The sequence below is a fragment of the Gopherus flavomarginatus genome, chromosome 4, assembly GCF_025201925.1.
Source record: "Gopherus flavomarginatus isolate rGopFla2 chromosome 4, rGopFla2.mat.asm, whole genome shotgun sequence".
Classification (NCBI taxonomy): Eukaryota; Metazoa; Chordata; order Testudines; family Testudinidae; genus Gopherus; species Gopherus flavomarginatus.
Window position 1 is genome coordinate 29,434,932 of NC_066620.1, and position 23,881 is coordinate 29,458,812.

At 43.6% G+C, this 23,881-nt stretch overlaps 2 protein-coding genes across 6 annotated transcripts in view; one reads left to right on the plus strand and one right to left on the minus strand.

The window, feature by feature from the left end:
- The window catches only part of RPS27A (ribosomal protein S27a), a 391,102-nt gene that overhangs the window by 185,364 nt on the left and 181,857 nt on the right, over positions 1–23,881 (minus strand). The gene's annotated exons all lie outside the window — the stretch shown is intronic.
- RTN4 (reticulon 4) overlaps positions 1–23,881 on the plus strand; it is a 95,339-nt gene that overhangs the window by 59,459 nt on the left and 11,999 nt on the right. For 4 of the 5 annotated variants that reach the window (XM_050951770.1, XM_050951771.1, XM_050951772.1 and 1 more), the window contains 2 exons: positions 7,873–8,080; positions 11,804–11,942. In XM_050951770.1, coding sequence (XP_050807727.1) covers positions 7,873–8,080; positions 11,804–11,942 — 347 coding nt within the window. Of the gene's footprint in view, positions 1–4,994; positions 5,092–7,872; positions 8,081–11,803; positions 11,943–23,881 lie in introns of those variants that run through there. The other variant, XM_050951775.1, reaches the window with a different exon arrangement.

The following is a 23,881-nucleotide window of genomic DNA, read 5'->3' on the forward strand; positions in this document are numbered from 1 at the left end:
GATTTGTTCTTAACAAATCCATGCTGACTGTTAGCAAACGCCTAGAAGATGACAAGGTTATAAGTAATTGATTGCTTAAATGTTTTCTTCATTATCTTTCTGGATACTGAAGTTAAGCTGACTGATCTGTAATTCCCCGGGTTGTCCTTATTTCCCTTTCTATAGATTGGCACTATATTTGCCCTTTTCTTGTCCTCTGGAATCTCTCCTGTCTTCCATGACTTGTCGAAGATAATCACTAATGGATCAGTTATCTCCTCAGTCAGCTCCTTGAGTATTCTAGGATGTATTTCATCTGTCCCTAGTGACCTGAAGACATCTAACCTGTCTTAAGTAATTTTTAACCTGTTCTTTCCCTGTTTTAGCCTCTGATCCTACCTCGTTTTTACTGGCATTCACTATGTTAGATGTCCAATCACTACTAACCTTTAAATGAGGGAAAGAGGTGATACATTGGCTCATGAATACATGCATTTTTCAGGTAGTATTTACCTTCCAGTTTTGGAATAGTCCAGTAATTATGGTGGGTTTCCAGTGTTCTTTGCACAATATATTATTACAGAATTGCCCCAGGAGCAAGATAAGGGAGAGAAGGAGGCATGGCCAGAGTATTCTTATGTCCTGAATATATTATGGCTTGCAGTGGCCCCATGGGCTAGCAGTGTGGTGCATTTTAGGGCATCATATTTGTTCTCTAGTCTCTAGCCCCTGGTTTAAATGAAAACAGCTTTATTTTTTACATCTGTTTCTTTTCCTAAGGGTCTTTTAAGTAGAAAACATAACATTTTGGAGACCTGGCAGCCCCTGAGCAGGGCAAATTGCCTCCTTTTGATCCCTGCAGTGAGCTCTGGGAGAAATATGGCTCTTTGACTTTACAGTTCTCTCAGAGCAAATGTCCATGAGTTTAGTGCTGCTTCTTCGGGCTTGTCTACATGGGAACAGGCAGGAAAATTAATCTGAATTAACTAAAGGTGTTTGCTTGAAGATGATTCATTGAACCACATTAAATCCTCACGTGGATGCTGCTGTTCAGAATTAAAGTGGTGTTAATTCACTAGAATTCTGAATGAGGGTATTCACCAGGGATTTGCTGCAGTTTAATGTATCCACTTCAAATTCACACCATTAGTTAATTTGGATTAACTTTCCTGGATGTTACTGAATACTTGTTTAGCCTGGCCAAAAGAAGGCTGCGGGGGGATATGCTTGCTCTATATAAATATATCAGGGGGGTTAACGTTAGGGAGGGAGAGGAATTATTTAAGTTTAGTACTAATGTAGGCACAAGGACGAATGGGTATAAAACTGGATATTAGGAAGTTTAGACTTGAAATTAGACGAAGGTTTCTAACCATTAGGGGAGTGAAGTTCTGGAACAGCCTTCTGAGGGAAGTAGTGGGGGCAAAAGACTTTTCTGGCTTTAAGACAAAGCTTGATAAGTATATGGAGGGGATGTTATGATAGGATCGTTAATTTGGGCAGTTGATCTTGGATTACCACCAGATAGGTCTGCTCAATGGTCTGCGGGGAGATGTTGGATGGGATGGGAACTGAGTTACTGCAGAGAATTCCTTCTTGGGTGCTGGCTGGTGAGTCTTGCCCACATGCTCAGGGTTTAGCTGATCGCCATATTTGGGGTCGGGAAGGAATTTTCCTCCAGGGTGGATTGGCAAGGCCCCTGGAGGTTTTTCGCCTTCCCCTGCAGCGTGAGGCACGGGTCGCTTGCTGGTGGATTCTCTGCAGCTTGAGGTCTTCAAACCAATTTTGAGGATTTCAATAACTCAGTCCTGGGTTAGGGGTTGTTATAAAAGTGGATGGGTGGGGTTCTGTGGCCTGCCTTGTGCAGGACGTCAGACTAGATGATCAGATTGGTCCCTTCTGACCTATGAGTCTATGAATAGTGTGACAAAGTTCCTCCTCTACCTTGGTGGGTCCTGCGCTTATTGGCAGATTTGCTCACCTCAGTGATCTTCCCCTCTGGTGGAACCCACAGTCTGGGTCAACTCCTCCTGTGTCTGATCAGGCATTGGGAGGTTTGGGGGGAACCCAGGCCCACCCTCTACTCCGAGTTCCAGCCCAGGGCCTTGTGGATTGCAGCTGTCTGTAGTGCCTCCTGTAACAGCTGCATGACAGCCACAACTCCCTGGGCTGCTTCCCCATGGCCTCCTCCAAACACCTTCTTTATCCTCACCACAGGACCTTCCTCCTGGTGTCTGATAACGCTTGTACTCCTTAGTCCTCCAGCAGCACACCCTCTCACTCTCAGTTCCTTGCTCCCAGCTCCTCACATGCCCACCACAAACTGAAGTGAGCTCCTTTTTAAACCCAGGTGCCCTGATTAGCCTGCCTTGATTGGCTGCAGGTGTTGTAATCAGCCTGTCTGCCTTAATTGGTTCTAGCAGGTTCCTGATTACTCTAGTGCAGCCCCTGCTCTGGTCACTCAGGGAACAGAAAACTACTCATCCAGTGAGCAGTATATTTGTCCTCTACCAGACTCCTGTACCCCACTGGTCTGGGTCTGTCACAGTAGATAAGCCCATAATAGAAGGGCCAGTATACACTATGAAATTTTGAGTACTCCTGTGGTGTCATTCCACATACAGCAAGCTTAACAATCAATCACGGGACATGAGACAAGGTCAGAGGTAAACAGGGTGGAGTTTTGTAGCTAATTGGCCAAAGCCATACGTTACCATATTATTGAATCATTGTGGGGCCTGTCTACATTATAATTACATTTGAGCGGGGATCTGGTTACAACACTGTTGCAGCTTGCAGTATAGACAGGACTTGAACTGTATTCTGCAACATTGATTGCTTTATTCCCATTATGGAAGATTAATAAGATCTCATCTGGAGTACAGATGGAATTGTGTTGTAGCTAGATCCTCCGATTTCCTAGTAATTGTAACACAGACAGATCCTTGCAGAACAGTAAAGATCAGAAGTGTCCCGTGATTTTGTTATATGATTTAAAGTTATCTTTGTCCCATTCGGAGCCAGGAGCAAATCAGGTTATAGCACGATTCTATGTGAGTGCTCTTATAACTTATCAATGCACACATTTTGCTAATGTATGTATCCATCCCTTAATTTAAATATGAACAGCACTAGACCGAAAGCTTTCATTTCAGTGGAAGGGGCAATGAGATCAGTTTCTTTTCTGGTACAGTCACAAAACTCACTACCATCTTGCAGTCACTGTTGTCTTGGCTTAATTTTTTGTGAATGTTTTTACTGGTAAATATTGGTTTAAACCAAGGATCTTTAGTCCTCAGTAACCTGCAAAATCCTGTGTAATAGCCCATAGAGGAAGTGGCACTGTCCTGCATCTTCATTCTTGTCTGTCTCTCTTTTCCAGCTACTTAGATCTCTCGCTGGTAGCTCTTTCTTGGCTTTGACCGTCTAATGCTTTTCACAGAAGATGCTGCAATTTATGGAGACCTGTGTGGTACTTCTTCAGAAGCAGAATGAGGCAGCCAAGCCCAGAAGGCACGATGGCCAAGCTTCTAGGCCACAAATGGCCTGATCATATTTGTTCTCTAGCCTGTTTGGATACCCCTGTGTAGAGGAGCAGACTCACCCCGTGGCGCCTCTTGCTGGTGACTCCTGGGAATTAGCTCAATTCCAGCTCGAGAGCGCCCTATGCAGGCCAGTGAACCTCCTGTCCTCTGGCCCCTGTGTCCCTCCCTGAACCCGGTGCCCTTTTACCTGGGGTACTGTCCCCTGGCAGTAACCCCTTTCTATCAGTCTTAGGGTCTCCCCTCCTCGGGGAACCCCCACCCACTATCCCCACCTTGCCTCAGTATATGGCTACTGATAGTCATCGTCTAGCCCCACACCCTGGGGCAGACTGCAGTATCAGCCTCCTCATTACTGGCAAGGTTGAGTCTGGACTTGCTGCCTTGGCCTACCACTGGGCCTACCCTGCAACACCCAGTACCTGTTGGCCTTATGCTAGGCCACAGCCTGGGGCTTTCCAGGCATGAGCTCCCCAGCTCCTCAGCCTGTCCCCAGCCCTGCTTCACTTAGATACCTTGTGTCTAGCTCCCTGCAGCCAGGCCCTTCTCCCTCTGTAGCTAGAGAAAGACTCCGGTCTGCTCCTGGCTTCTCTGCCTTTATAGGGCCAGCTGAGTCTGTTTGGGGTGTGGCCCTAGCTGCAGCCACTTTCCCCAATCAACCCAGCCTGAAAGCTGCTTTCTCCAGCCACAGCCCCCTCCTAGGGCTGTTTTTACCCCTTCAGGGCAGGAGCAGGGGACCACCCTACTACACCATGGTTTAAATACAAACAGCAGCTTTATTTTTTACATCCGTTTTTTTCTAATAGTCTTTTAAGCAGAAAACATAACATTTTGGAAGTCAGGTATATATTTGTTTTAATTTGCCTTATTGGAAAATGATGCTATAGTAAGGGGTAACATAAGACCATCATAAGAATGTGCCCATAAAAGGTACTATTATAATACGTATTGTAGATGGTTGATTTGACAAAAATATTGCATCCTATATCTGTTAAAGCTGCAGATGTTCAACGCTTCTTAATAGATTCCCATGTTAGTACACCAGAAATTGTAAAATCAGGCCAAAAAATGGCAGTTGTCTGCAGCTGTGAATTTTTTTTTTAACTGCTATTTGAATGAAACAGTCATCAAGAATTTCAACTTAACTGTTAGACTATAGAAGGGTATTTGAGAAATGTTTCCTGATTCATGCAGTCTCTTAAATGAGATGTGATTTTGTCCTTTCTTTGTTCATTCCTTTTTTCTAAAGAGAATCTTTATTTGGCCCTGAAATCTTTTTTACGCTAGATGTAGAATGTTTACTTGTCCGATTCAGCTGCAAATATCTTTTTTTTTTTTTTTGAATACTTTAACTGCATTCCAAGGACTTAGTGGAGAAACAGCTATTGGCTGAACGCTTAAAGCATTCGGTGTTAGTCTGTGAAGCTTCTAACTGTAGTAGTGAGACAGCAGGCAGTTGCGTATATCAGTTGACCTTTGAATACCCTAGCCGGAAGTGAAAAGGTTCTGGCTTGTCAGCTGTACAAGATCTGGGTGCATGCAGGCAATCTCAAGATGGATGCCAAAATTGGTTAGTTCTTTCTTGTTTTAATATATATACATGAATTTAAAACTCTTATGAATCCTGAGGCTTTTAATTTGTTCAGAAGACAAAAATAGTTTCTTGTGGCTCATTTATGTTTTGAGAGAGGATTTTCAGGTCAAACATATAAGCGCTTGTTTTTGTCACAAAAACAACTATTGAAACTGTTCAGCCTTAAAAATAAGAACCTATGATAGAAAAGACTTCAGAGAATTCAGCAATCAGCCTTTAATCACGGCATTTGCACTGAAGGCAAAATGTAATTGGATGCGTTCTGCATGTGAGGCATGGATGCTAGCAGTACTATTTTTAGATGTGCCAGATGACAATTCATGCTTACCATATGTAGACAGATGCACTTGCTTTAGATTAGGCCTGGAATACTTACATTGAAGGGCTGTAACTGTAGTTTACACAAGTGTAAATTTAAGCAAACACAATTAGCATAAGGAAGGATACTGCTTGAAGTGTCCCTGAGTATATTTATCTTTTGTGGGTATTCTGTGTTAAAGCCAGCAGGCTGTTTTCACTAATATACAGTTTGGATTTTCTAAATTACCTTCTTTTGGAGGTGTGGAGGAATTTAAAGCAGCTTTTACCTTTTATCAGTTACATGGACTAAAAGTAACAGTTCAATTTTGTAACTGTTTTTACAAAATTGAATTTTTTTAGAATGTTTACGCTATTGCAAAATTAAACCGTATACATGTGAGACTAGCATTGGGGCTTATATGGTACTTCTCATTTTGAATGGGACAGGGCAGAGTGTATGTGGGGGAAATGTAAAATGGAAATACATTTCCAGGTCCAAATGAAGGAAGGGAGTAGATTGAGGTCACCAATCTTCAGTCATTAATGAAAAAAGTATTTAAAGTTAGGGCTCTAGTTTTTTGGAAGCCACTATACAAATGAACCCTCACGGACTATCCCGATTTTAGAATATCTCCCTTTCCAGTGAATGTTACTGGGAATTTTCATGATTGCTGAATTATTGCTATTACACTTGTTATAATTTTTAACTGTACAGATGTAGTCCTTTATCACTGTTACAAACTGGCCCTATAAAGAGACAATGACACACTATTAATGCAGATCTTAAAATTAAAAAAAAATCATGACAATGAAGCTATTGTACATATATATGAAAATTTTCAATATTTTTAGAAGTTTCAAAGCATAGAGTTCTTGTCTTTCCAACACCAGCTGAATAGTTCAAATCTTGTATTGAAATGATTTCATAATGTTGAAAGGAAGGCTTCAGTTCCAAAAAAGCTTATGCATGTGCACTTTTATGAATAATTCTATTGGCTTTAATGGGACTATGTATGGTAGTAAAGTTATGTCTACACAGGTATTAGCGGAATCTGGCCCTAAGGTAGCACATAATTATTTAAAGCTAGTGCATACAAATTTCCTTCAGATTATACATACCACCCCATGTTATTTCAACTGCTTATTGTGTTCTGAATTAATATAGGGATTTGTTTTGGATTGTGGTTGTTTTGTAGTTAGAGTAAAATTCTTAAGGTAGACAAGATGCTGTTGTAGTGCTAAGCTCACATAAAGCTTAAAACAACCAAATTCAGACAGATAGATGTCCCAGTGATTTTAGAACAGATAATAAACATAGTAGTGCTTCACGTTTTGAGAAGACTAGATAACTAACTAACATTATTTATAATGCTAATAAAGCTTTTTTCTTTTACCCTCTTTTATATTGAGCTCTATATCTAGCTCTATATCTAATAAATTTTATATAATCACTATTGATGGAGAGGGAAATGAGTTGTGAAGTTAGGCAACTCAAAATTCTCCCATGACCGTTACCCATTACATAGCATTGAGAAGTGTATGAAACCCAGTTAGATCAAATACTCCCTCATGCTACAATGGAGGTTCTCACTAAATCTGTGATACTTCACTTAAAAATGCAGCAGACTCAAACCCGGAAAGAGGAAACTTGATATTTTAATCCAGTGACCAAAGATTTACCCAAAGAGCAATTAGTCTGAACAGTAATACTAAAAATGGCATCATGTGTTTCCATGGTTATATAGAAAATATATGTTCAGTTTACAAATAAACATTTTGCCCATCATTGGCCTGTAAATTTAGCTTTGATTGGAAATCAAACTGGGTTCTCTCAAGGTCCCTTCCAGCCCTACATTTCCGTGATTGTTCCTAACTTTGCATCAAGATCATCACCAGTAGAAAAGGTTATGCAAGCCCAATTAGGCCTTCAGTTATATTTGTGTAACCAGCCCCATTGTCTTAAAATGCTGCCCTCAGTGATATATGTGCACTTGCCATCATTGGGTTTACACAGGTGTAGTGGTTTTGAATTCAGTAAACAATTCTTTTGATTGGCCTCCAGAAAAACAGAATCTCTCTTTTAGCTGTTGGGTGCACAGAGGTACAGGAATAAAAGCAGTAAAAACTTGTCACTGATGTGAGCAAGTATGGCTTGGAATGCTCACGAAGAGCAGATTCATTAGGATTTCATTTTGATGTAGTCTCTCTTCGGGGCAGAACTGCACTTGAATTTTAGCAAATGCATTTTGGGTAATTCCAACAATCCAGAGTTTAGTGTAAAATCAGTTCTAACTCTTCCCAGAATGCTTATTGTTTAACTAGAAACTTCTAATAATGTAGAAATATGAGATAGTGGGTTCAATTTTTTAAGATGTCATATTCAGATAAAACAAATACACACTTGTCATGTGGATGTAAGAGGCCTTGTATTCTAATTTCAGTCCTTTTAACTTTTAGTTGTTGACCTCCTTTACTGGCGAGACATTAAGAAGACAGGAGTGGTGTTTGGTGCCAGCTTGTTCCTGCTCCTTTCGTTAACAGTGTTCAGCATTGTGAGTGTGACAGCTTACATTGCCTTGGCCCTTCTCTCTGTGACGATCAGCTTCAGGATATACAAGGGAGTTATCCAGGCAATCCAAAAGTCTGATGAAGGCCACCCATTTAGGTGAGGTTTTTCTTTAATACCAAGTACATGTTTGTTGGAATAGCACTACAGATTCAGCTAACTGCGTTTGAATATATATACGATACCAGTGCATGGCAATGTAAAACAACCTCAGTGCTGTACAATCTATCTCTCTCAACTGTAGCTACTCTCAAACATGATTGGGATTTTCACAAAATAATTTCATAGAATGGACACAATAAATGGTAAGGAAAGTGAATTAAAGCTGCCCAGCATAGTGTATTTCTTCAAAAAGACAAGACAGACTCCAGTATCACTGTAAAACTTTATATACCATACTCATTCATTAGCCCGTTTGTTTACAAGCTGACCCCCTAAGATGGTTACTTAAAATAGCAAAACCCGTATGACTCTTTCATAAGCCGACCATATATTTCAGGGGTTGGCAAACTTTGGCTCCCGGCTCGTTAGGGTAAGCCTCATTTGGCTGGGAACAGGGAGCTGAGGGCTCCATGCCTGGAGACACTCCAGGTAAACAAAACAACAATGTATTAGATATTCAATTCAATGATTCCATAGAGTGTTTAAAATCATCAAATTTTGGTATAGATCTGTTTATAAGCCGATCCCCGCTCTTTGATGCTTCACTTTTTTACCAAAAATATTCGGCTTATGAACGAGTATATGTGGTATTTATTTCAGTTTGGTTCATTGAATTTACTTACACATTAATACTTGATTCAGCACTTCAAGTATGCCGTGACATCAGGTACTAAACCACTGAAAATGTCATACTTGGATACCTGTAAAGCAATTTGTGGTTTGGTAAAGATTAGTAAATACAGCAGAAGAAATGTTCTGTTGCTAATTATTCACATTTTGTTATAGACCTCTTTTTCTAAAATCGTTTCTTAATAGCATGCTTAACTCTTACTATGGTAGCATGAATGTGCAATAGTGCAGCAACATTCTAAGGGTACGTCCAGACTACCTACCGGATTGGAGGGTAGTGATCGATCTATCGGGGATCGATATATCGCGTCTCGTCTAGACGCGATATGTCAGTCCCCAAACAAGCTCCCATCGACTCTGGAACTCCACCAGGGCGAGAGGCAGAAGCGGAGTCGACAGGGGAGCCGCGGCCGTTGATCCCTCACCATGAGGACGAGAGGTAAGTCGAAATAAGATACGTTGACTTCAGCTATGCTCTTCCCGTAGCTGAAGTTGCATATCTTACATCAACCCCCCGCTAGTGCAGACCAGGCCTTAATGAGTCCATTTGGTTGGATTATAAGCAATTGGTTAGATGCAATATCCGGGTTCATTGTGACCTGATCAGTGGATAAATCTGAAAACTTGGATTCTAATGAGGAAAACTGTAAACAATTAGGGTCAGTTTTGAAAACATGGATGACTGAGTTCATCGAAATCCCCAAGAGAACCAGTGATTAGCTTGTTAAATAATAACTGTGCCCACTCCCAAGAATGTGGCGGGGTCATGTGGTGTAGAAAGTCAGGGAGCTTCACTATTACTATTGGGTTCATATAGGCCATAGTAGTGCACCTACTGTAGAATTATGTCTTTAGAGATGTAAATTTCACATTAATGCATTAAAATAATTATTAAGAGTGCATGTTTCTTAATCTCACAACCAGCCACACCATCCAGCAACTGCTTTCCTCCTCTCCATTCCAAAATATGGTTCAGTCTCCTTTTCTCCTCCTTCATTTTCCCAGTTTACTTTTCTTCAGCTGCTTTTTTTGTAGTATTGCCAATTCTCTTTTCCAAATAACATTGATATGTGGTAGTTTTTAAAACCTCTCCTCCATGAGGACAGATGTAGCCTTCCAGTGGAAGAGACTCTCAGGGTCAGTTCTCCCTTCCCTCCCTCCTTTCCATTCCTTCAAAACCAAAGCAAGAGAGGTTTGCTGAGGCAGCTGATCTGTCCTCCCCTTTGGAATCACCTCATCTGCACTCTGTAAATGCTTACAGAGGTCGCCAGTCCACACCACCCCCTAGAAGCCAACAGCTGCCTGCAATAAGCTTGTCCTTTAAATTAAGGTGGGTGAAATGTTATGTAATGTTACAGTGCAGACAGATCAAGAAAAATGCATCTGTTGCTAAAGACATTAAAACCATGGACCCAGAGCTGTGATAGCATTCAGCAGTGCAATGCAAAATAGGATGCTGGCCAGCCTTAAAGAAGCTGGTTTAAAAGGGAAAGCCTTTAAATTAAAGGAACAGTCTGCTGGCAGTTGGAGTAGTCTGAATGTAGTTTCTCTGTTACTGGTTTTCAATAAGTACAAACTGGTTTACAAGAAGTACATAGTAAAATCCACAACATTTCTAAGATCTGACCTTTTCTTTCTGCTATACAGTGGATATTCTCATTCAGGCCCTTTCTTATTCACTACAAACTGTTCCTCCCTGGCTTCTCCTCTCCCTGACAGTCCATACAAAATGCAGCTTCTGGGACCATGTTTCTGACCTATTGATCAAATCATGTCATACACCTCACCATCAAGGCCCTGCATGACTCTGCCCCTCCTTCCTTATCCAAGGTTGTCTCTTGCTAGGCTTAGCTCTGCCAATATTAGCAGCCTTGATGCCCCATTTGTCCACTTCTCCTCTGTTTCCCCCATCTCCCAGCACTGCTCGCTTACCTTGGAATACCTTTTTTGAGTTGGTCCTTATGGCCGTTACCATCTCCTCTTTTAAGATCCACTTCTTCTAGAATGCCTACCAGCAATGAATGACATAAACATCTTTGTTGTTCTAACATGCTGTGTGCTAGCTTCATTTACGACATCCCCTTTTTCCATCCTCAATCCATTCAGCCTGGTTGACCCGCTATATTGCAGTTTGCTGAACTTAGATTTCAAACTCCTCAGGGCAGGGAATCTGTCCTCTTTTGGTTGTAGTTTTGTGGGACACCTAGCATGTTTTTTGAGAATTGTAAAACAATAAATACTTTTTACAGGTAAATAATACTTAACACAACTGTATAAATACTGTAAAATGTCTCTCTCAATTCTAATTACCTGTTAAATAAAATAGGTGTCTTAATGTGTAGAACAGAGCTAATTTGCCAGTCATGGGGCAGGGTAGAATTTGGTGCCATATTCCAGATAAGCAACATCTCTCTTTTGAGCCCTTACTGGACATGAAACTAGATTTTTAAAATGATAATTTTCTGTTTAAAGAATCTAATACTGACCTAGCAACTCTGCTTATTAGTAGATGGAAAAGGTGGGATATGGAGTGGGGGATGGGTGTGTGTGAGAATACCTTAACAGGATTACAGGATTTTTATCTTTCTGATTGGAAAATTCCTAGAACTTTCAGCTAAATCTTCAGACATTAAGCAAAGAGAGGGAGATTGTAGGCGGAGTGGAGGAAGTCTGACCTATCTCAAATTGCAGACCTTAACCTTTCACTTCCAAAAAGTGAGGTACTAAATCCTTTTGGACCAAACTCCTTCTCTAGAACATTAACAATCATTTGCTTAAAGAAATTCCATTTAGAAGACTTAGTAAAATGAAGAGTAACTTTATCCATGTCGTCGTGTTGATTATTGCTTAAAGGTGAGCTGCAAAGAATTTTTTTAATACTGCCTATTCACATTTTTGCTGTATTAAAACAGGTCCTGACCCACAGTTTGAGAGACTATAGAGTCTTCCAGAGCAGAGAAGACCTGATTTAGTAACGTAAAAACAAGCAGGTAAAGCTTGTGTGTCATGAATTATTCTTTCATTTTTCAGGGCTTACCTGGAGACTGATGTTGCTGTGTCTGAGGAGCTTGTCCAGAAGTACAGCAATGCTGCACTTGGCCACATTAATGGTACAGTAAAGGAGCTCAGACGTCTTTTCCTAGTCGATGACTTAGTTGATTCTCTGAAGGTAAATGATAAATCATTCAACATACAGCTGTAGATTTGACTTTCCTCAACAGGGCTTAAAAAGAGAGGTTTAAATTGAACCAGTGGTCAGATGTTAAAGGTGTTTGGAATGTGTCTATTTCTTTAAAAATCTCAATTTGGGGGTAGCTGGGCAGAGTCTTAACTCCTTTCTATTTTTGTTTTTGGCTCACATGTCAGGCCCAGTAAGTGGCGAGCATCTGGCCAATTGAATTTCTTGGTACAGTTTCTCATTCTGCTAATCTTAAATACTCAAAAGAACATTTATAGCTGTTCAGCTGGAGATTGCCTAAAGCATTGATGAACATTACATTTCAAATGGCATTTGACATGAATTTTCTAATGTTGTACAAGGCTCCAACAATAATAGACTTGTAAATAGTTCCCTCAACCAACTGTTGTATCCTTTCCCTCTATGTCTGGGTCTACCTGTTGCAGTGCAGACTCCTGCAGTCCCAGGGAGAGGCTACATAATAACACTGTCATATAATTTAAATCCTTAGCAGCAGGTAGGTTTGACTCATGCCAGTATTTTTATAAAGATCCTGTGGTGGTTCTTCGAGTGCTGTCCCTGGGGGTGCTCCACTCTAGGTGGAGGTGCATCCTGGCGCCATTGATTGATGATCTTCGGTAGCAGTGTCTGGTCGGGACGCATGTGCTCAGCTGCTGTCTCGTGGTGTCGTTAGGGTGTGCCGGAGCGCATGCGTCCTGCACCTTCCTCTGTTCCTTCTCAGCCATCCTCTGCTGAAGATGGGACTCGGGGCAATGCTGATCCTCTTCCCTGGCTTCTGAAGGAAACAATTACAAAGAACATAGAAATAGTTAGTTAATAACATCCTAGTTGTTTCCCTTCCTTTACTATAGTTACTTAGTTGAAAAAAAACACAAAACTTTTCTCTTCAAGTTTGTCTCCCACTGACACACTCTCCCCTGGCATTCCTAGCACAATAATGCCAGGGGCTTCAGGATTCAATAAATGTGCACCCTCTCAGGCGAAGAGGCAAGAAACTCTGCAGCTGCCTATGGAGCAGGGCAGTAAACCCTCTCCCTCAGGGTCCCCTGCCAAGCAGAACCAACAGGGAGCCCAGTTTCACCCTCTCACACGAAGAGACAGGAAGCCCTAATGTCTCATCTCAGAGTCACTCAAAAGGGTAAAGGATATCCTGCAGGGTCTTTACCCTTGGTGCTGTCAGTGCCGAGAGCAGGCAACTCTGACTGCCCCTGTACTTCACAAGCAACTCACATGAGGCTCAAAAGCAGGGGCCCGGCTTCCTGCAGCGGGAAGCTCTCCTCGGCACCAGTCCCTCCGGCACCAGCAATGGACCTATTGCCGGCAACGCGTTCCACCCCAGAGCAGATTCAGACCCCCTGCAAAGCTCTCACAAACAGCTCTTGGGCTCCTGCAAACGTGAAACTAAAATCGCACTTCATGCTCTGCAGCACACCGGCCTAGGGAGCAGCAACAATTCCTGCATCAGCAGGATATCTCTGTGGCCCCTGAGCCTGACTCGACTCTCCTCTCCTAGGCCACGTCCAGACTAGGAATTAAAATCGATTTTAGATACGCAACTTCAGCTACGTGAATAACGTAGCTGAAGTCGAATTTCTAAAATCGAGGTACTCACCAGTCTGGACGGCGCGGCATCGATGTCCGCGGCTCTCCGCGTCGATTCCGGAACTCCGTTCGGATTGATGGAGTTCCGGAATCGATGTAAGCGCGCTCGGGGATCGATACACCGCGTCCAGACTAGACGCGATATATCGATCCCCGAGCAATCGATTTTAACCCGCCGATGCCGCGGGTTAGTCTGGACGAGGGCCTAGACATGGAGCTCTCACTATCTGAACAGCAGCTCTCACCACCTGACCTGGATACTTTCACTGACAGTGAGAACGGCACACAGCAGCAGGCAGAGTTCTCCCTGCCTGAGTCTTCCCCTCCACCAGAGCCATACATACCCCAAGACATGGAGCAGCATAAGAATCAGCCTCAGTTTCCCTACTTTGTCCCCCCAGTGGTTGGGACCCAACTTTTCCTACCCGGTGCCCTGGCCTCAGTGGTACCCGTGTATGGCTCCTGCCACCGCTCCTCCTTGTGCCCCTTCTTCCGGACCTACGCCTATATCCCCAGCTCCATCAACATCTAGAGCTCCTGAACCCCCTACTGAAGAGGGAGCGTTACCAGCTCCTGCCTCGCCATCAGTCACAGACGATGCCCTCATGCCTCCACCTCCATAAAATGTGGACGACTTTAAGGAATCCCAGGAACTTTTGAAGAGAATGGCACTCAGCCAGGACATCCCTTTGGAGGAAGTCCAGAAGACATATCATAGACTTCTCAAAATCCTCCAACCCTCTGCACCCTCCAAGATAGCACTGGCCATAAACAAAGCTCTCCTAGAACCAGCTGACACTCTCTGGTAGACCTCTGCCTCCATTCCACCAACATGCAAGAAAACGGAACATAAATGCTACATGCCCGCGAGGGACGTCAATTTCTTATTTTCCCACCCACAGCCTAATTCTGTTGTGGTGGATGCAGCGACATAGAACAAAGCAGCCACGCTACCAGCCCACTCTGCAGGACATGGACCTCAAACGCCTTGATCTCCTGGACCGCAAGGTTTATATCTCTTCTACTCTACAATTTAGAATTGCAAATTATTCCACCCTTCTTGCAAGCTATGGCCATGACAACTACAACAAGCTCTTTGATTTGCCTCCCATCTATCAGAGGACAGGAGAGTGGACTTCAAGTTAGTCCTCGTCAAAGGTCAGTTGTTGTCTAGGATGGCACTACAAGCATCCATGAACATGGCTAATCCAGCAGCCCGCACCACTGCCAGTGCAGTGGTGATGCACCGGTCTTCCTGGCTCTCGGCATCGGGTATCCTCAAAGATTTGCAATCATAGACTTTTAAGGTCAGAAGGGACCATTATGATCATCTAGTCTCACCTCCTGCCCAATGCAGGCCACAGAATCTCACCTACCCACTCCTGTATCAAACCTGTGTCTGAGCCATTGAAGTCCTCAAATCATGGTTTAAAGACTTCAAGGGGTAGAGAATCTTCCAGCAAGTGACCCGTGCCCCATATTGCAGAGGAAGGCGAAACCCCCCCAGGGCCTCTGCCAATCTGCCCTGGAAGAAAGTTCCTTCCCGACCCCAAATATGGTGATCAGCTAAACCTGAACATGTGGGCAAGACTCACCAGCCAGACATCCAGGAAAGAATTCTCTGTAGTAACCCAGATCCCACCCCATCTAACATCCCATCACAAGCCATTGGGCATATTTACCGCTAGTAGTAAAAGATGAATTAATTGCCAAAATTAGGTTATCCCATTATACGATCCCCTCCATAAACTTATCATGCTTAGTCTTGAAGACAGATATGTCTTTTGCCCCCACTACTCCCTTGGAAGGCTGTTCCAGAACTTCTCTTCTCCAATGGTTAGAAACCTTCATCTAATTTCAAGTCTGAACTTCCTGATAGCCAGTTTATATCCATTTGTTCTTGTGTCCACACTGGTACTAATCTTAAATAATTCCTCTCCCTCCCTGGTATTTATTCCTCTGAGATATTTATAGAGAGCAATCATATCTCCCCTCAACCTTCTTTTGGTTAGGCTAAACAGGCCAAGCTCTTTGGGTCTCCTTTCATAAGACAGGTTTTCCATTCCTCGGATCATCCTAGTAGCCCTTCTCTGAACCTGTTCCAGTTTGAATTCATCCTTCTTAAATATGGGAGACCAGAACTGCACACAGTATTCCAGGTGAGGTCTCACCAGTGCCTTGTATAACGGTAATAACACCTCATCTCTACTGGAAATACCTCACCTAATGCATCCCAAGACCGCATTAGCTTTTTTCACAGCCATATCATATTGGCGGCAGTCCAGAGTGGAGGATCTCCCCTTTGACAAAGATAAACTCTTTTCCAGAAAAAACAATGAAGTCCTTCACACTATGAAAGACTCTAGAGCCACTGTGCGCACATTATGGATATACCCATTCATCCCCAGGAGACCACGGTATCAACCTTATCAGAGGCCCAGCACACAACAATATCATTGACCCCAGTCCAGACCGTATGACACTGGGAGAAACCGCAACAGATCTCCTAGGCGCAGGCAAAACCAGGCACAACCAACTACTTCCCGCCATCCGGTAACAAACAACAATTTTGAAGTGCTGGTTGGGGGTCTGCGCAACCACCCCTTGACTGCGCCACCTATTTGCCCATTTGGCTACTGCCTCCAGGCTTTCACCATGTGTGGCAACAGATCACACAGGACCTCCGGGTCCTGGAAATAGCTCAGTCAGGTTACTCCATCCCTTTCCTATCTTTTCCGCCCACCCTTTTCCCTTCCCCGTCCCTCTTCAGGGACCCCTCTCACAAGCATCTTCTCTGCTTGGAGGTCGCTCATCTTCTCCACCTAGGTGCAGTTGAACATGTACCGACGCAACATTGGGAAAAAGGATTCTACTCCCACTACTTTCTAACCTAAAAGAAATGCAGGGAGGTGGGGTAGAGACCTATATTGGACCTATGCCGACTGAGCAAGTTTGTACATGTACAAAAATTCAAGATGGTCACATTGGGCACAATAATGCCCACGCTAGAACAAGGGGACTGGTTCACAGCCATGCCCTACAAGATACCTATTTCCACATATCCATTCATCCAGCACACAGACGCTTCCTGCAATTCCTCACTATTACACATCTCATAAGCACGATCTCTGTTCGCCCCAGAATACAGGCATGGACCTGCCTTCAGCTTCTTGGTCACAGGGCAGCCACCACTTTCGTGGCCAAATATTCCACATTGCACATTCTTCACCTTTTTGGTCATCCAATGATGTGGGGTAATATTTGGAAAGGATTTACTCAGAACATCAAGTGAGTGGGTCCTTACCCCATAGTGAGTTGCCTCTCCCTGGTAGTGGACCAGCTTCAGCTACCTGGCAAATTGAAATGAGTGCATGCCAATCAGCTCAAAACATATGTTTCTCCCTATGTTTCTGGTCATGGCGTCGTGGGCCTTGGTTGTGGACCAGCCACCTGCCTGGACCATCCGGGTTTTCAGCTGGCCATGGGATTATCCGAATAATCATCCTTATGAGGAAGAGAGAGACCTCCAAAGGCTCTCCCTGGATCCAGCTGCTGATGGGGCCCGAACCATAGTGTGGCGGAAGGCTGGAGGGGAAGTGCCTTGGAGACAATGCATAGTCCGGATAGACACAGCAGAGCCACAGCAAAATGCTTGGTGGATGGCCCCGAGCCTCCCATTGGGACAAACCCCATTCCTCCTGTGGGGGCCTGGAGTGGAAGTGGAATGGGAAGTCCTTTGGCAAGCAGTAGCAATTACTAATCTTGCGGCGTAATGTTGTTGTAACCTCCTAAACCAGGCAAACAACATCCATGATGAAAGCCAGGGAGGGCTGTAATGGGACAACTAATAATTTAGGGAGTGTTCATCTGTGCCTCAGTTTCCCCATAGGCGCATGTGTGGTGTTCTTTTTCTTTCCCTCTTGCTTTGTTAAGAGGACAAAGCAGTAATAACGAGAGCCCAGGAACACCCCAAACAGGAATGATGGGACCACTCTTGCTGCTTCAGGCCTGCAAAATTTGTCAAGGCAAAACAATATATATATAATGACACATCTCTATGGGAATCCTTGAGTCTCACTTTTTTTGGCCTCCTTTGTTAATTTTACCAGTGTCCAAAATTGCCCTGGTAAAAGAAAAGGCCAGTTATCCATTGGGGAGGGGGGCATTTGTGGCTTAGCATCCTAGGAGAGTGGCATCACGTATTATCTGGGATTGGGTGGTCCATCGCGACATGTGGGAGGTGGCTCCCTCCAATGACATGGCTAAGTGGTGTGTGCTGACTACATCTTCTGTCAGCACATATGGATTGCAGAGGGAAACACTTGGCAGCTGTGACCTATGGAGCCCCCTCAAATGGTGTGTAAAGAGAAGGCAGTGCCTGGCCGCTTTTATGAGGTGAGTCAACACATCTGTTGGTTGGGGAGGTATTGGAATATGCCCTCAATGCAGCACATGTGTTTACCAATACCTCTGCTTGTGTTTGGAGAACCACCAAACCCAGAATGCCTTTCAATTTGCTGTTAAAAAAATTGTGTTTGTGATCTTCAGTGCATTGGCACTGTGCAGTGCATTCTGCAACAGACTGTTAACGTTTCTAACTATGTTGTGTTTAATTTTTCATGGATAACACCCAATGTGTTTCTCCCGTTGGTGCACACCCGATAGCAACTTTCTGTATTCCAGATAGATACCTCCTCCGTCATGGTGTTAAAACACACCTTTAACTTGGAGAAAGCTGCCTTTGCCACAGCCATCTGGATGGGGCATCTATGTCAACAGGGGAATGTGTTATGCTGTGTTATTAATGAAGCCAGAAGTGTATTGGCTAGTGTATGCAATAGTTGCTATTTTAACAGTCTTGTGTATGCTGTATTGTTGTTTAGGTAGAAGACCAAGAGTAACCTTTGCCACCGTATCGGGGGGAAGGTGGAAACCTAAGTGGTGACCCCTCCCAACAAAATGTTGATTCAGGGTCAAGGGGAGGACTGTCACACCTCAAGCCTCCCTCCCTCAGGGAGTCCCCTGGGAAGGCAGATCAGCATTGTATATTGCTAACGCTGTTGCTAGCATCACAAATAATTTTGGGAAGGGTCAAAGGTGTGTGAGTGGGAAGTGGAAGATTCCTTTGCAGGTCATGAGAGGCCAAGAGAGGGAAAGAGGAAGAGAGCAGAGAACAGGTTAACTCGGCACCTCAGCTTGTTCTGTGTGAGAATAAGAGGCTGGCCCCAACCCAAGGTCATGGGCTCGAGAAATCAGCAGCTGCCCAGCCGTGAGAAGAGAAAAACTAAGTTGAGCAGAGCTGCAGAGATAACAGTGAAAACAATGACAACGAATGAAATAGCAACAGCAAAGGCCAACAGAAAGGAAAACAGTCTCTGGAGCCGGGATGTTTTGGGAAACCAGGGAAGCCACAGCAAGCCTGTTTGGACTGGTACAAAGAGCACCAGGAACAGAGGGCCCTGAACGAAAACACACCCACACACCCCCCAAAGGAGCCCAGGATTTAAAAACCCTCCTGAGAGCTGAAGCATCTCAGAGAGCACAGCAGATCCCTGGACGGCCTGGGCCCAGGACAGCACTCCCATCCACCTTCTCCCCTCCTTCCCCCTTCTTCTGACATTACACCCAGACTTGGCCAGTCTGGGTTGTGCGTGTGTGAGTATGAAAGTGGGTTAGAGCTTGGAGCATTAACGCTTTCTTTCTTCCCCAAGTGAGGTGGGAGCATTTCCAGCACACTCTACTGTTATTTCATTATTTTATCAATAAAGACTTAAAATGTAGATTTTTGGTGTGCCTCGTCATCCCCTCCCCAAAAAGATCCTGTGGCCCCAGCCTGATCAACTGTGGCCCTAGGCAATTTGTTAATGAAAATCTGTCACAAGATGCCTTTAGGGTTGACTCAATGCCAACTACAAACCCAGCAGGCACAGTTTCTGCATAACACTGACTCTGCCACCAAACGTATTGGCCTCCCTACATTGGCAAAACCAGAGAACCTATGCAGGGGTGTTCCTTTCCATCCACATTCCCCAGTACTCATGCTGACCATGGATACTTCCCAGATAGATTACGGAGCACACTTAGGCAAACACAAGGCACAGAGTTGCTGGTCCCTATCAGAGATGCCTCTGCACATCAATCTCCTAGAACTCAGAGACGTCAGGCAGGGAGGAGCACGATCTCACTCTCTATGCACAGAAGCCATTAAACTATAGAATTGGTGCATACAACATCACATAAAAGTCACCACTTCCTTCCTCCCTGCATGTCACAACACTACCGTTTACACACTCAGCAGACACTTCTCCGAGGAATACGAATGGGAATTACATCCCACGATATTCTGACAGCTCTCCTCCCATCTCTAGGGGATGCATTCCTTGGAACGACTCCCTCATGCATGCTTTTCCACCGATTCCACTGATACACAGGGTTCTATGCAACATCACAGAGGACAAGGCCTGGGTCATACTTATTGCCCCAGTTTGGCCCAAGCAGACATGGTATCCTTACCTGCTACGCATGTCCATCCATCCTCCTCAGACTCTTCCCAACAGACCAGATCTCCTCTCCCAGAACTACTGTCTGCTTCTTCATCCACACCTCTGGAAACTCCATCTGATGGCATGGTTCCTTCATGGTTTCAATCCCACGAATTATCCTGCTCGGAACAGGTCCAACACATCCTGCACAGTAGAAGGGACTCCACTCCTAAGACTTACCTGCAAAAGTGGAAACGCTTCTCTGTCTGCTGCTTCCACAGATGCCTAATACCCCAGACTGCATCCGTCCCTGACATCTTATGCTATCTTTTCAAACTAAAACAGGATGGGCTTTCGCTCAGTTCTGTCAGAGTACACCTCGCGGCCCTTACCACCTTCCATGACACTCTAGATGGCTATTCACTTTTCGCCAACCCCACCATGAAATGCTTTCTAACGGGCTTGCAAAATCTCTACCTTGAGATTCATTCACCAGTAGCCTCCTGGAGTCTCAGCCTAGTTCTCCGCGCTCTTATGAAACCCCCCTTTGAGCCCCTGGCCACCTCCTCCCTGCTCCATATGTCCATGAAAGTGACTTTCTTGGTTGCCATAATGTCAACAAGAAGAGTTGGTAAAATAAGTGCCTTGAGGGTCTACCCTCCCTACACCATTTTCTCTAAAGACAAGGTTATTATACCTGCCCCAAATTCCTCCCCAAGGTGGTGTCTACCTTCCACCTTAACTAGTCAATACACTTACCTGTATTCCATCCCAAGCCTCACACGACTGCTGCGTTACATACCCTTGACATCCGATGGGCTCTTGCATTCTTTCTTGACAGAACTAAACCATTTCATGAATCCCCTAGGCTATTTGTTTCTACTACCGAGAGATCAAAGGGTGACGCTTTCTCTAAGCAAAGACTCCCCAAGTGGATCTCAGCCTGCATCAGATCGTGCTATCAGACCAGAATGTTCAACTACGAAAGGGTGTTAGGACTCCTTTTACTAGAGCAATGTCAACATCCATTGCCTTCCTCCACAACGTACCTGTTACAGATATATGCAAGACAGCCACATGGACATCTGACCACGCATTTGCCAAACATTATGCTATCACACGGGATACCACGGCAGACACCATAGTCGGCTTTACGGTACTGTCTACCGTTGTCCCTCACACAACTCCAAAATCTCACCAACCATAGTGGGTACTGCTTCACATTCACCTAGAATGGAGCACCCACAGGGACAGTACTCAAAGAAGAAGAGAAAGTTATTCACTTTGCAGTAACTGAGGTTCTTTGAGATGTGTGTCCCTGTGGGTGCTCCACTACCCACTCTCCTCCCCTCTACTTCAGAGTACTAATAAGACAACTCTATGGTAGAGAAGGAACTGAGGGGGGTGCGGGACACGCGCACTCAGGCAGACCCTAACGATGCCATGAAATAGCAGCTTAACGTGTGCGTCCTGACCAGGCACTGCTACCGAAGATCACCGATCAATGGTGCTGGGATGCACCATCACCTAGCGTGGAGCACCCACAGGGCGACACATCTCGAAGAACCTCAGTTACTGCAAGGTGAGTGACTTTCTCGTTCTCATTTCTTGCACTTCCCATTTCTATTTACCTGGTTTCTGTTACAGTAGTCCTCTGGTGAGGTGGTCTAAACAGATCTGTTTCTCCTTCTGCATGAGTTTCTGCAGTAACTATTTTCTGACTGCTACCCCTCCATCTCAATCCTCACACTTAGTGATCCTCTGGGGGAAAGAGTATACCACTTCCACAATCAATAAGAGGGAACTGAACTATAGACCACAGGTTGAAAACTACTCCTTACACGTAGTCTGCAGACCAAGGGGTCTGCGGACTACAGGTTGAAAACCACTGTTCTAGCCAATTGAACATCTGTGAAATGACCAACGTTACATTTTGATATATAATCAATTACCTTTTAAATTGCCCTTTTAAAAAAAGCAAATTCTCTCCATATATTGTATGCTCTTATAGTTAGCTATTTGTGAGGCATATTTTAGCCTTAGATTTATGAGGTAGATTTAAAGCCTCTTTTGGCCAGGACTAAAATCTTGTGGATTTGTCTAAGGAATTAAATACATCATGGAAAAACTTAATCACAAAGGGCTTTTGTCTAGCAAAAAGGTTTTAATAATTAAGGTGCTCTTTAGGGTGCAAGCCCTCATTTATAATATGAGAATTTACACACCAGCTGCTTGTGATGTCATAAACAAAGACTTAGGCCATTGGCTAAGGGAAAAGAATGGACAGCCAAACTGTTCTTGAAGATCTGCCTTTCACTCAGTCATTATTATTGAATGCAAGAAAAGAGAGAGTTCCTTCCAAATAAATATTCCAGTTGCTCTTTAAATCGCTTGGTTTGTGAGCTTCAGGAAAGCTGCTGTTTATCCTCCTAAACTATTATTTCTTTTTCTTCAATTTCTTTTGACATCTAAATAATATTGAAAGAGGCTTATTTGTCTTGGAGGAAAGCTTTAATCTACTTAAACATAATGCACTTTTTTATTGTATGCAGGCTTTGTATGAAATCAATAAACTGGAAAGTCAGCTTACAAAATTTCATGGCTCTGAAGTAGTTTCTGTTGTAGGAAAACTTTAAGATATTGAGGTTTTATGCCTAATAAGGGCCCTGGTGAACAAATGACATTGGCTTATCTATTTAAATAAACATCTTGGGTGTAGAAAATTACATTTATGCTTTTACATAATATTCCATATTATTGAATTTGAAAGTAGAACAGGAGAATAGTCTAGTTTATCATATGTACTTATGCTAAAAGTGAAATCTATGTGTAATCATTTCGGAGGTGTTTTGATTTAAACAGTGATGGATTAAAATGGCATCTAAAATATTTGTACTGTATATGGTCAAGTTCAAAGGAATTCTTTCAGTTATAACTTCAAAGAATAGCTTTGTACAGTACTTGCCAGGAAAAGCCAAGGAAGGGAACTTTATTGTATTGAATGTATGGTTATATAGTGACTCATCCAAAACTCATGCGATAAAGAACATTTCTGTTAGGACATGAATACTGTGGAGCCATGTTGTTACTTGAGTGATGGAGCCCATTACTTTAATTGAACTAGCTCATAGTAAAACAACTTGGAGAAACTGACCAATTTTTTTTTAATTTGCCATTAAATTAGATTACAAATTACTTGTATTGTGTAATCAGTTACTAATAATTGGAATAAAGTGGGTAAAGAATTACTTATGGCACTTGGCTCACCCATCAGGATTACAGTAGAAGACAAGACTATCACTGAAACTCATGTAGACAGTGAACTTTAGATCTTATGCATTCATTCTTTCCTGTGTGGAACCATGCAGGAAGAACAGTACTATCTTTGTGATAGACTTTGGACTGCTTATGCTTTGCTCTGGCTTGGAGCCATAGAAATAAAGGGCTTTAAAAAATCTTACTAAGAAAAAACAGCAGCAGTTACTTGATCGTAAACCGGTTCATTTATAAGCCATCTCCCCAAGATGGATAAGTAAACATGGACATTTTTTTATAACCTGTTCATAAGCCGATCCTATACTTCAGGGGTCAGCAAACTTAGGCTCCCGGACCATCAGGATAAGCCGCTGGTGGGCTGAGATGGTTTGTTTACCTTGAGTATCCGCAGGCATGGAGGTAACCCTAAGTAAACAAAGTGTCCCGGAACGCCAGCTGCTTACCCTGACGGGCAGGAACAGCAGCTGGTGGGGAAATTTTTTGGGGGGAAGAAGCTGGGAGTCAGGGGAGTAACCCCTGTGACCACCCTCCACACGACCCCACCCCAAG